The sequence below is a fragment of the Numenius arquata genome, chromosome 2, assembly GCF_964106895.1.
Source record: "Numenius arquata chromosome 2, bNumArq3.hap1.1, whole genome shotgun sequence".
Classification (NCBI taxonomy): domain Eukaryota; kingdom Metazoa; phylum Chordata; class Aves; order Charadriiformes; family Scolopacidae; genus Numenius; species Numenius arquata.
Genome location: NC_133577.1, coordinates 108,223,030 through 108,235,397, shown reverse-complemented (window position 1 = coordinate 108,235,397; position 12,368 = coordinate 108,223,030). Strand labels below are relative to the sequence as shown.

At 42.8% G+C, this 12,368-nt stretch overlaps 1 protein-coding gene across 1 annotated transcript in view; it reads left to right on the top strand.

Moving 5' to 3' along the window:
• Positions 1–547: 547 nt before the first annotated feature.
• The window catches only part of WASL (WASP like actin nucleation promoting factor), a 52,757-nt gene continuing 40,936 nt past the window's right edge, over positions 548–12,368 (top strand). The window contains exon 1 of the mRNA XM_074168224.1: positions 548–740. Within this exon, the coding sequence (XP_074024325.1) occupies positions 621–740 (120 nt within the window). The 5' untranslated portion in view covers positions 548–620. The remainder of the gene's footprint in view (positions 741–12,368) is intronic.

Below are 12,368 nucleotides of genomic sequence, written 5' to 3'. Positions count from 1 at the left end.
CGCGCTTCCCGCATCCCGCAGGGCCCCATCCGGCGGGAACGGCGGCAACCGCTCCTTCCTCTTCTCCTTCCTCTTTTTCTCCCTCTTCCTCCTCCTGTTTCGGCAGCCGCCAGGCCGGCCCGGCAGGTACTGAGGAGCAGGGTGAGGCTGAGGGGAGGCGCGCCCCGGCCCGGCGGGGCGGGAGCGGAAGGCGGCGCTCCCCTCCCTGTCTCCCCCCCCACCCGCCCCGCACGGCGCATGGTCGCGGCGCGCTCGCCGGCCTCCCCCCCTCTGGCTGCCGCGCGCTGTGGTCTCGCCCGCCCCCGCTGCCATGTTGGATCGTGCGGCCGCCGGGGCCGGGCCGGAGTTGGAAGTTTAGCGCCGCTCGGAGGGGCGGGCGCCATCGGCCGCCGGCGCGGAGCGGCACCGCTGCGGCTGCCCACCCCTTTCCCCGGGCCGCCGGCAGCTGGCCGAGGCCCCGCCGCCCCTCTCCACCTCCGTCCCTCCTTCCCCGGCCCGCACAGGGAGGCTCCGCGATGCGGCTGCTGTGAGGCCGCGGCGGCAGCGGAGGAGGAGGCGGAGGGGGCCGCGGGCGCCAACAGTCGCAGGGCGGCGAGGGCAGCGCCGGGCCGGCCCCGGCCATGAGCGGCAACCCGCAGCAGCAGCCCCCGCAGCCGCGGCGGGTCACCAACGTGGGCTCTCTGCTGCTCACCCCGCAGGAGAACGAGAGCCTCTTCAGCTTCCTCGGCAAGAAATGCGTGGTGAGTCCCGGGGAAGAGAGGAGGGGGCGGCCCGCGGCGCTCCCGGGCCGGGGACCCCGAGCCCATCCTCACCCGGGGCGCGGAGGCCCGGGGCGGGTGGGGGGCGTGTGAGGACAGGCTGGCCGGGGCGCCGGGAAGTTGAGGGCTGCGGAAGTTTTAGCCGGTCCGGCCCCGTCCCGACGCCCGGGAAAGGGGGGCGGCCTCCGTAGGCCTTGCTCCCTGCCCGCCTCGTCCGCAGCACCCCGGAGCTGAGCGGGGGTGCTAGGGGCAATGAATGGCGGCGGCCGCGGCCCGCAGCGCGGGTGGCGGGGCCCCTCGGCCCGGCCCGGCCCGGCGGGTCCGGCCTCGCCCCCCCCACGCTGGAGCCCTGCGCACCGGGGCGGCTCCGGCAGCGCCGGGGTGCGCTCCGTCCTTCTGCGCTCCCCCACCCCGATCATGGGCGCCGAGCTCCCGGTGGGGCTCAGCCCTGCCCTGCAGCCGACCCCTGCTCTGCAAGGGGAAGTGGGCAGCCAGGGAGTTGCTGCGGGGCTGGGTGGAAAAGGTCCAGTTGCTCGGGGAGCCTGGGACAAGCCCCATGTGCACCTGCGGTACCGCAAGGCAATGTTGATGGAGTTGTAGGAGGGGTCGTATCGGTGCTAGGCCTGCCTTGGATTTGGTCTGTATTTCTCTTAGCCTAAACAGCAGGTTCATGTACTTAGCTGCGACTCAAATACTGCATCTTTTCGTGTTCTCATATATATATAACGGCAACATAATGGTTAAAAGAAAAAGCCTTGTAGTAAATGTGTTAATCGGGTATGTTGGCAAGCTCTTCGTTTTCAGGGTACGTTCTAGCATGTTAATGTAAAAATGTATTAAAGAACTACTTGAAGGCTTCAAAAGTTAACCACTTCTTTTTTTCTAAAGGCTGCTTCTTTTCTAAAGAATCATATTTTTTTGAAAATAAGTGAAAAAGGAAAAGCTTCTCTTTAAAAACCAAACAAACATTTGGAAGTCATTGAAATTATGTCACCTGGCTGTGGTCTGATGCTTTGTGTCCACTGCCTAGCATACTAATGTCAGTCAGTTTGCGTCTTTCTGTAACACTATGAAGAGTATTCCATGAACTTGAAATTGTGATTTAAAGCAGGATATCCGTGCAGTCATAATGGTTCCACATAACTCTTTGGACTTTGAAATGGCATTGTTGGTCAAACTGACTGTTGCAAGGAAAGCATAAGATGTAGTAACTGAACAGGAAGTAGGTGATATTTACATTGGGGTGGGTTAAATAAGATGCTGTCACAGTAACTAAGTTAAATGGGTCACAAGGTGTGACCGTAAAGCATGTTTTTTGAAAAGTAATAAATTTGTTTAAAAACATCTTCAATTAATTGAACTACTTCTAGGCATACATTTCGAATGTTTAGCTCTCTTGCAAAAACTATAAAAAAAAACTTCTCTAAATGTAAAAAGTAGTATATGAATTTGTATGTGTAAGTTGTTTTCCAGTTTGTTTTTCTACAACTTGGATTTTCTTGTCAAGTGAACACACTTATAGTTTTTGTTACGCTTGTCTGTAACACTCACCTACTCACGTTCTCAACTTTTCTGCATAAATAGCACATTGAAAGCAGACTTTGGAGGTAAATATCTTCACAGTATCTGGGTGTCACGCAATTTGTGACAGGTTGATAACTTCATAGACATGACTTGCTTTGTATTTTCCTTGAAACTACACGTTCTTATGGTTTTCACTGAATCTCGGGTGACTTTCCAATTGAGGTTCTTCTAATTGTGGCCCCTTCTCTTCCCCTTTTCCCTCAGTCCTATATGCTCTCTAGGCTAAGCACAGATTCATCTCACTATAATTGAGGGTCTCTGCTCAATCTTGAGGACTTGAGCATTGAAGCTCTAGGGATGCTTAACCAGGATCTTTTTAGCTTACTGTGACATGAGCCAAAAATGGTGCCAATTCAGAAACTAATTCATGAGCAGATCCATCATCTCTGTCCCTTGGAGGGCAATGTCTATTAGAGAAGTGGAGTGGGCACCTGGACATGGTAACAGCTTTGTCTGTCTAACTTGAATCCGCAGTGTCTTGTCTGTCAGAGCCCAATAGTACTCTTGGTACTCTTGACCTAGCCTGACTTAATGTTGGCATACTCTGCTGATAAATGCCTTTTTGCTGTAATGTACATGATCTTGTAATATCCATGTTTAAATTATTCATTAGTGAAACTTCAGACTGCAAATGCTACGTTTTAAGAAAGGAAAATCTTGTGAGCTTCAGAGGATGCTACAAGCTTGCTTTCTGTGCTACCTGGCTACCACAGGTGGCGTTTGTCAGTGTGGGACATGGATATGGGTGTGATGTGCGTCTGCCATATCAACACAGTTTTAGGTTATGTTTGACTTGACCTTCTGTTTACATTACTAGTGAAATGAATGCCGGAGGAACAGTTGAGACATTAAACTATCATCCTGGATGCTCTTTTTGTAGTAATAATTTATAGTGCTCTTATGAAGGGCATAGTGCTAGTGTCAGTCCTGAGGGGCTTGGTTAAGAAAGGATGCAGCCCTCTGGACCTGATTTATTTCAACACTTTCCTTTGACTCTGTTTTTCACTGATAACAAGGCAGCTACTTTGAAATAACATTGAGGATTCAGCTACTCAATTTTTGCTCTAAGGAAAAGCAAAGGAATTTATCAAGTAGCTTAATTTTGATAGAGTACTCGCAACTTCTGAACTCCGATACTGACATAATTTCAATGGCATCTTAAGTAATGATGACTGGTAAACACAAAGATTACCTGTGAGAGGGGGAAGTGGCGGAGAGCCGTCACTCTGTGTGTGTTGCTGAGGCTGGTACCATTTTCGGGACTACTACTGATACTTTGGGAATCTCATTGACTAGTAGGCAAATGTACAAATAGAAGGTTACTGATTTTTTTACTGCCCTCCCCCTCCCTGCTTGCTGAGCTGTAAAATGCTTATCTGAATCTATAAGCAATTAAAATACCTTTGCCCGTGACAGATGAAGTTTTCAAAACAAAGCCACTGGCTAATAGTTAAAGCTGCTGCTATAGTTAATTTGGTTGAAATATGAATCCAAATGTAGGACTACTTGCACTAGGGATCCAGGATAAGGTAGCCCTTTAGGACTTTCATTGTTACTTAGGCAGGTAACTAGTTTTCCTTCAGGTACATGACACTTGTTATCTAGGTCAGGTATGAAATTTACTATCTGTAGAAATTTTTCAACAACTAATTATCCTAATGTAGAAATACATTTTTTTATCCTAATGTAGAAATAAAAGTCCATATAAACTTATATAAAGGTGAGCTATGAGATTACTTTTGTGCATATTAAATATTTTCATGGTTATGCCAAGCTTGGAAGATTTTGCTTAAATCGGCTTAGTTATAAACCAGTCATTTCAATTTTGTCCTAAGAAATAAGAATGAGTTTTGTAAGGAAAAGCAAATGCCAGGTATCCCATTAATAATTTTTAAAAAAGAAGGTACTTTTATAATCTGCATGATTAATATTGGTCAGTAATGTTACTGATGAAAAAGTAGTTTATTCTGTAGAAATAATTCTATATGTGTGAGAGGCCTTAGGAAAGAAAACATGAGAAGTGTGTTCTTGATAACGTTAGAAGTAGGTAAGGGAGTATGGATATTTTATACTGCTTAAAAGTGGGTCTCAGCACTTGGATAAAGTGTATTGAGTAAGGCTAGGAATAGGTTGTTATTTGTAACATCTTGCTATGGTTGATACGGTAAACAGGAACTGGTAAAGAATGCAAAAAGATAAGTGACACATCAGTAAACTAAGAAAATTATTTTGGCCGCTTTTAAAGCGCATGTGACCAAAATAAAATTGTATGTCAGAGCCAAAGGACAAATTACAGTAATAGTTGAGATAAAACAAAATAAAAACCTGAATGGCAGTTCTTAATTGATAAGAATTAAAGGTTTTATCAAGAAAAGACTTGCGAGATTACTTGTGCATATGAAAACAGTATGAACTAAGACTTGGAGGCAGACTACAGGTCTGAGTAATGGGCAGCTTCATGTGGCTGAGAAGTGTTGGGGCTCTTCAGTTTGAGTTTATGCTGCAATCTGTACATCCAAAAAGGGTTGAGATTGTAGTTTGAAAAGGAGTTGTCTGTTGAACAGATAGGAAGAACTGAGTCATCAGTTCAGTGGTGGTTATCTCATCTTCACATGTGTTTTTAAATGAGATAGAGAGAGACAAGACAAAGTGTAAAGGATAGGGTCTTGGGGAACAGAATAATATTGAGAATTATGCCTGGATTTCTTTGGAGGTATGTTCTGGTCTATCAGAAGACATGTAACATCTTCAGATGCCTCACTAGTATCCGATGAAGTCACTTCCCTAAGCAACTTGTCAGCAATAATCTTCTCTAGAGAGAATTACATTGGTTTTTGACAGTTCCTCTGAACCAAACCTGGGCCTACAAAACTGATTTTCACAGGAATGAGGCAGATCAGACTCTCCAGAGCAAGTGGTTTAGCCATTGTTTTCAGACTGCCTCCATTTATCTATAGCAGGGTTACTTACCATAAAGTGTTCTTCAGGCTTGTTTTCCTCACAGCTTGCTATTAAGCTAACGTAGTGCACTGTGCTGTAAATGGATTATTTGCCCATTGATGAGAAATGTTTTGAGACTACACATGAACGCTCTACAAGGCATTGCATGTTATAGCTATTTGTATTGGAGACAAAGCATCAGTTCACAAAGTGTTGGATTCAGTTCAGGAATAAGAAATGGAAATTAAGGTGTTAAAATCCCACTGTTGTCAGTAGACGTCGCTGGCTGTTGCCTAAATCTCCAATTCAACTTACCTTAAGATAGAAACTTAGAATTATCAGCTGAATTTGTGTCTTTGCTTCAGTGACTGTAGTGGTTACATCTCTCCAGACCATGCTTGTAGCTCATGTGCTAGACACATAAATTTGTTTCTTGACATGCAAGGTGAGTCCTGCTACAAATTTCAGTCACTGTATATCTCTCTTATGAAGTGTTATGTGTTGCTAATAAGAAGGTGATCTAGTAATATAGGCTTGGAACAAGTACCTTATTCTATTAAGGCTTCAGTGCTCTTGCGTTCTCTTCTGAGCTACTTTGTAATCTATTCTCTGTTTTGGATATAGTCAAGCGTCAAAAGTCTCCTAGCATCTCTGTGGTTAATCAGCTGGTCAAGTATACCACTCATGCTCCTGATAACGTCCTGTGGAATCCTATAGGGTACAGGTGCAACAGGATGAAAACAATTTGTAGTCACAAGCTGTTGTGTTGTGACTTATCAGCTCTTCACAGCTAAGAATCAGGTGGAGGAATTTAGAAGAGCGCAAAGTTGTAGGATTCAGATGAACAGTCATGTTTTGACTACAAGATTTCCTCCAAGATGTCCAGATACCACTTGTTTAGGAGAACACCTAAAGAAGAGGTAGTTTCTTGTTAAAACATAAATATGGAGATTACTATTTCATGCAAATATGTAAATGGAAAATATTTTTTTCCAATTGATGTGATTTCTCTGCATTATCTGTTCATAAATATCTCTTTGAATGCTGTCACTAGAATGTTTCCTCTGTGAATATTTCTTCTGAGGTTCTCAAGGGTTTAGTATAAGCCCAATTTGTAGCAAGTAGAGTGTATAAGATCCATCTTATACCATGCACTTTCAGGATAAAAGCTGATAAGGGAGAATGTTCTAATTTTAGGTCTTGAATCTTCTATCAGTGGAGTTCTGGTACTTCTGCCTGAAAAAATTTCCCTGTCATTTCTGTAGAGCTTCTTGTGACCTTTATTGCTCTACTGTTAGTGTCTCTAATAGTGCAGGAATTAAGAACTTGTTTACTGTTGTCATTGGCAAGTAGTGGCTGTGGGTGCCAGCAATGGCAGCAATTGCCTCTGGCAGCTCGGTGCTGGAACGGCGTGAAGTGTTGAAGTGGTTTGCGTGTGATGAGTGAGCATCATCTAGGAACTTTGCAGTACTTCGTTAACCAACATGACAAAAGGTTTGATTCTTTCATTGACCTTTTATAGGCAGAGCTGTCTGCAGTAGAGGTGGGGTTTGCTGAGCTTTTAAGTGCTCAAGTTTCTCGAAGAAAGTTTGCCGTTCACTTAAAGCAGTCTGGTAAGATTTATGGTGTCCTCTCTTCCAGTAAGTGTGTTTCATAGGCTTGTCTCTTGAGGAATCTGTAGTACAGAAATTATATTTAGTATAGTGCAGGAGACTTATGGTTTCATGACCTAATACCTAGATAATAAAACATAGGAAGTAACAAAAATGTGTCATGGGCACTAGACAGAGTTGCTTATTGGCATGTTAGGGTAGTTTCCTCAAGAAAGGTTGGCATTATATGTTACTTGGGCACAGAGGGATTTTTTTTTTTTTTTTTTTTATTGGCTAGTTTGTTTTCCTTGTAACAGTAAATCAACCAAAGTGGGTTTAGTGGAACTAGAAGTATATCTTCGTGGGTGGTTTTAAACAGACTCTACCAGACTGGTACCACTCTACCACTCAGTCAGATGCTGTACAAGATAGTTTTGTTTCTCAACATATTTGCTTGGGTAGGGATTCCAGACATGTTGTTTATGCCTGGATAACCAATAAAACGGGCACAGTAGATATACAGTTACCTTCAGGGACAGTTCAGTTAAATTCTAATATCCTGAAATGTGCTCTGATCTTCTCACGACAGGAGCAGTGCCCTATAAGGATCAAATGGAAAAAGAAGAGATGTCATGCAAACAGTCACTGAGAGACTTTCTTAGAAAGCTGCTCGCTTGCTTAATTCTTCAAATTCAGTAGTGTATTTTCAGCTACCTCTGAGTTAAAGGTAGACAATTTTCCTGACACCTCTTTGTGTTTATGCAGTGAGTGACACATTTGGCATCTCAAATTAGAATGCCTGTGTTAAGAATATATGATTCTGGAAGAAGTTCATTAAATGAATTAGTCAGTTCCTGTAGACTTAGTGTTCTGTGGAGATTATTGCTGGCAAGGAAGCTGTTGCCACAGAGCTCCACAGCATACTGGCAGATTTGCAGATTGCAGCTCACCTTAGGCACTTGCTTTCATACATGCATCCCCACCTTGTTGAAACTATTTTCCCTGTACTGTTTATGTGACTAACCTTAAAATCCTCACTCTAAGGCAGCCTTTTCTTCTGTTAAGTTTGAGGAACAGTGTTAATGCGTTTACCAGTTCTCCAGTGTGTCTGGCTTAAAGCTGAAAGATCACATTAAGGCTTGATAATCAAGGTCATAAGTGTTTCAGTTTCTGTAAGATGGTTTCACACACCATTTTCCCCTTCAGAACTTTATGTGTAATTCCGGATTCCCCTGCATTCGTCTAATTTCCCTTCAAAGTGAATGTGCTATTTTGCCTTTATTCCCTTGTGTTAATTAGCCACTGTGCAGCAGTAGAGTTACACAGGAACCTATCCCTGCTCACCAAGCATATTTTGTATGCAGGGGTACTATGCCTGCAATTTGAGAAACACCTACCTAACGAAGGAAAATGTGGCTTTCTCCTCTTTGAAAAGCTAAGAAAACTGTATTACATGATTTGAACTCTTAATTATGGACAGATAACTCTTGCGTCTAAGATAGCAGAAACTTTTTAAAGTGCATTTACTTCAAGTGTTATCGATGATGGTTTTCCCAAAAGTTAGGCAGCCCTTGGTGCGATTATTTACAAGAAAAGTTAAGTTAAAATATGAATTCCTAAAAGGCATTCTCTGAGTATTTATTAACAAGGCCTAGTACTTGTCTTGCTGTCTAGGCTGAAGAACAACAAGAATATTTGAATACGGGAATTTAATTAATTTAAATTAAATTGTAAATGCTTTCTTCCCCCCCTCAAGATGACAGACCAGAGATTTATTTACCTGTATGTGATTTGTGGAAAAGAAAAGAAATTGGTATTAATTTGTTGTATTAATATATTTCTGTGTTGGGGATAAAGAAAAGTAAGAGATGTTTTACAACGTTCTTGGTACGTTTTGTAACAGCAGCAGTAGTTTATTGACTTAAAAAGAATCCTAGTTTCTATGTAGAAAATAAAGCTTTAAGAGTTTTATACAGCAGATTACTTTATGCTTGGTAATGATATTTTAGGAATCAATTTAACCACTATTTATTTTTTAAGCCCAGTCCTGCTGATTTGCTTTAAAGTCCTACACAGTGACCTCTGTCCTCTGAACCTTGTGTCTCAGCTTTCATCAGGGTCTCCTTGCACTCTTTTATCACACACGCTGTTTTTTTTTAAAACAAGTTTTCTGTCCTTCTGTCCCAGCAAAAAGGTTTTCTCCCCTTATTTCCTCTTTCCTCTTGTACCTCAAGTGCTTCTGGGATCTTCCTTTCTCCCTTCAGCCCCTGCATCCATAATCCGCACAAAGATTTCCAGGTAGAGGTGTCTCTCCTCCTCACCATTCCTCACTCCCTTACTCCCAAACTTCCCAGTTCCACAAGTGCTTCATTCTTGCTCATGAGCTTTGTGTCTCATCAGACATGTAGTCCTACCCAGACATGGTTTGTATTCTTCTAATTTACCAGAGCGTTTCACAAGCTAAGAGATGAGGAGAGGAGACAGTCTCTGTGCCAGCCAGCTGTTTGCTGCTGCATACATATAGTGCACTTCAGCCTGACATATGGCCATTAGACATATATCTCCTATTTCACCTTCACTGGCCCAAAGTCATTGTTCACGTTGCTCTAGGAAAGAGAACTTTTGGTGGATAAGAGAGGGGCAAGCAAAAACCAGTGTGATATTCCTCGGGCTTCTTGCAGTGCTCCACCCTCCACTGTTGCTTCTTCAGGGAGGACCAGACTCTCCAGTTCGTAAGCTGCTATATTAAGAAACTGTATACTGGAAGATACAGCTTCAGCAACTCTACAGGCTCAGATTTGAAACCACAGAATTGCTTAGTCCTGCTTTGAGTGAACTGTAAGTTATTTCCTGCTCCTCTAACCATGTGACAGCTCGCTCTGAGCACAGCTAAGATGTGGTCATTCTTTGTAAGTAGACATTTTTTTCCTTTACTCCCCCTCAGTCAGCCAAAGCAAATAGAAACATCACTTGGCTTATGACACTAAATATACACAAAGACATCCAAATGGGCTCCTTTCTGTAAAACTGTGCTTGATTTTTGTGGTTAACTGAAAAGAGGAAGAAAACTATGAACATCCTGTAGTGGTATGTGTTCTGTGCAATACCACAGGCAAAAGCTTCCCCTTGCATTTGCAAAGAAGGAAGCAGTAGATTCTAATAAATAAAATGCAGGGCATTTTTTTCTTTATTTGCCTTTAGTCTGTAACTAAGAGTATCTCAGGTATGAAATTAATTTTATAACTGGGCACACAGAATTATTAGTGTTTATTTTTGGTAACCTGGCAAATAACAGTTTCAAAAAAATATGGATTTTTGGGCTTAATTTTGTGCAATTTTATATCAACTAGTATTTTTTTAGCCATACGATAGGTGTTGTAATTTCTTTCTTAAAGAATGTTAGCCTCTTCAGGCGTGCTGCGCTGTTAGCACTGTTCTCAGTTTGTGTGGCTGGAACTTTAAAATTATACAAGTTTTAAAAGTGTCATTGCAACAGAAAATGCTGGTTAGACTTGATCTCTAGAACTCAGTAGTGATTCAAAAAACCACTTAATCTATTTTAAAAAAAATTATTTTAGTCTTGTCTTTGAGAGATTTGTCCATATCGTCTTCAGGTGCCAATGTTTATATATTCAAGAGACTGTTACTATGTCTGTATCTGCACAGAGCATGCCCTTCCTTGCTTTAGTTCAACCATATACAAGATGCAACATACCTAGTTACGGTTTTATTTGATAGGATGAATGGAGATAGATTTGATGCTAAATGTTTCTTTAGGAGATGTAGATCTTACTTATTCCATGTCATAGTTTTCACTTCATCTTTTTATGTCATTTAGGTTGTCTCTCAGTGCTTCAATTTTTTATTGAGACTTTTCCTTAACAGTCTCTTTGAACATTTCTGGCCTTCGCTGCCTGTAAGCAACAAATCCTGTGTTTCTCTTCCCTCTGTTCATATTGTTTAGGTGAGGGTTTCTTACTGAACCAGTGTTCCTGCTGCTGCTCTAAGCTTCACACTGTGTAACCAAAGGGTCCATCCCTCACACTGGCCATACCTGTCTGGACCGTACATTTCTGACCCTGACAACCAGAACTGACAGGCTCAAAATGTGAGACACCCACCTAGGGTACATTGAAGCTCAGTGGCGGAAGGATGCGTCTTGTCCTTTCTCTCACCTCTGGTCTGTCAGCCAGCTGTGCTAACATTTTGATGCTAACAAACGTAAGTAGGGCAGTAGCATGAACTCAGGCACTGTTCTGTGACTGTCCATAGTGTTTAATTTGTTGGCGTGCTTCCTGGCACAGGTTTGGGTAATTCTAGCCAGTACTCGCTCAAATTAGTGAGCATGGTTTCAGGAGCAGAATGGTGTAAATGCAGTTCCTAATGGATGATATGGGTGGGGCCATCCTTATCCAATTTGTGTGGTGTTGGGAGAAGAGAGAGAGTTGCTGTGTGCAGATGTGCATTCTGTTGTACCACTTGCCATCAGATCCAGAAAGTGCCCCTGGTCCTAGTTACTAATATTTGCACAACCAGTGAAAGTTACCAAGAGACAAAAGCACTGTAGTGCTGGGGATGGGGAGATGGAAGTGAGCTGTCTGTTCTAGCGTTGCCAGTAGCGTGTACATCACAGAATAAGGGTCAGCTCTACTGCTGTTCTCATAACTGTCCTCTTTGACACCAAGCCAGAGTCAAACCTGGTTTTCCTGCCAGCAACAAAATTCAATCTTGCCTCTCTGCTCCTAGAAATTGGTTTTGGAAACCTGAACAAATGCAGCTGACTAGAAGTTTCCAGCAGATGAAAGTGTGCCTGTGCATGTAACAACCTACTGCTGTGGACAAGTTATCAAGTGCATCTGACATTCTGTGAACACAAGCTCATATAGTTCCTGAACCTCTTCTCCAGTATCAGGAGAAAAATAAAAATTATTTTGCCTCCTGGTAAGGAGATCTGGCAAACTTGTAGCTGTGCTTCTATAGATTGCATTAGGTACAGCAGGAGTGACCTTAAGGGCTGTTGTATTTCACTTACTCTACTTCTTGATTACAGAGCGCTGGCCTACCAAGAAAATGCATTCTTGTCGAGACCTTTCTTTTCTGATGAGTAGTTTGTAAGTTTTGTATGTCTTTTCTTAAAAAAAGTTCTGTGCATTTTCAGAGACTCCAGGGATGTGCTGAGGTCTCTTGGAATCTTCCCTGCAGCTGCATTTTGGAGTGTTTTATCAGTTTGTTGCATCTGAACTGACAGAAATTTGTTTCCCACTAGAGCTCCAGAGACAGTTCTAGGGTGTGAAGTAGCATAACTAATGGTAGTTTAATCATTACATACTCTGTCTGTTCTGGTCTCTCACCTTAATCTTTGATTCTGTGTGGGATGTAAAGGTGCGAGCTTGGAAAACTTTTCAGTTCTGTCTTCTACATCCACTACATCTATTAGTGTTTAGATGCCTCAGTTCTGTGGACATTTACCTGAAGTTTTTATTTTATCGTATTC